General features: G+C 65.7%; 1 protein-coding gene across 1 annotated transcript in view; it reads left to right on the top strand.

The window, feature by feature from the left end:
• Positions 1-5: 5 nt before the first annotated feature.
• Positions 6-977, top strand: part of CACNB3 (calcium voltage-gated channel auxiliary subunit beta 3) — a gene marked incomplete at its 5' end in the record, with an annotated part of 2,248 nt that continues 1,276 nt past the window's right edge. The window contains 6 exons of the mRNA XM_031064563.1: positions 6-53; positions 136-258; positions 335-450; positions 536-600; positions 692-711; positions 920-976. Of these exons, the coding sequence (XP_030920423.1) occupies positions 6-53; positions 136-258; positions 335-450; positions 536-600; positions 692-711; positions 920-976 (429 nt within the window). The remainder of the gene's footprint in view (positions 54-135; positions 259-334; positions 451-535; positions 601-691; positions 712-919; position 977) is intronic.

Raw genomic sequence — 977 nt, forward strand, 5'->3', positions numbered from 1 at the left:
GCGCCCGGCGCGAGGTGGGGAGCCAGGCTCAGCAGCAGCTCGAGAGGGCCAAGGTATGGATGGGGAGACACCCGGGGCACGGTCCGGGGTTGCTGCCGAGGCCCAGGGGTGCTGATCACCCCCAAAATCCCCCAGCACAAGCCGGTCGCCTTTGCTGTGCGCACCAATGTCAGCTACTGCGGGGCGCTGGACGAGGAGTGCCCGGTGCAGGGAGCCGCCATCAACTTTGAAGCCAAAGATTTCCTGCACATCAAGGAGGTCAGCTGGGGTGCTGAGGGGTCTGCTCAGGGCCAGGCACCTCCCCTGCTCTCACCCCTGCTCTGTCCTCGCTCAGAAATACAGCAATGATTGGTGGATCGGGCGCCTAGTGAAGGAGGGGGGGGACATCGCCTTCATCCCCAGCCCCCAGCGCCTGGAAGCCATGAGGCTGAAGCAGGAGCAGAAAGCCAGGTAGGGATGGGACCCCCGGCCCCATTTTGGGACCCCCAACACCATTCTGGGACCCCCAACACCCGCTCACCCCCTTGTTCCCCAGGAGAGCTGGCAATGCCTCGGGCCTCGGCGACAGCGGGAGCCGGCGATCGCCTCCCCCCTCCTTAGGTAAGGGCAAATCTCGGCCCAGGGGAATCGTGGGTGTCCTGAGGGGGTCCCCACTTCACTGTCACCAACCTCTGTCTCTTCTCTCCCCAAGCCAAGCAGAAGCAGAAGCAGGTAAGTCCCAGGTGCAGGGGGTGGTGGGGAGGGGGCTGCAGGCAGTGGCTGTTTCTGGGGTGGGCTGGGAGCAGAGACCTCACCCCCCCTTTTTGCCCTGGTTATGGGGCTGGGAGGGCTCCAGGATGCTGTGGAATAGGCTCGTTGACCCCTCCCTGGCCGGGAGTGGGGGCACAGGGCACTGACACCCCCCCATGTCCCCCCGCAGACGCAGCACATCCCACCCTACGACGTGGTCCCCTCCATGCGGCCCGTGGTGCGCGTGG

Source organism: Geospiza fortis, unplaced genomic scaffold (assembly GCF_000277835.1).
Source record: "Geospiza fortis unplaced genomic scaffold, GeoFor_1.0 scaffold599, whole genome shotgun sequence".
Lineage (NCBI taxonomy): Eukaryota > Metazoa > Chordata > Aves > Passeriformes > Thraupidae > Geospiza > Geospiza fortis.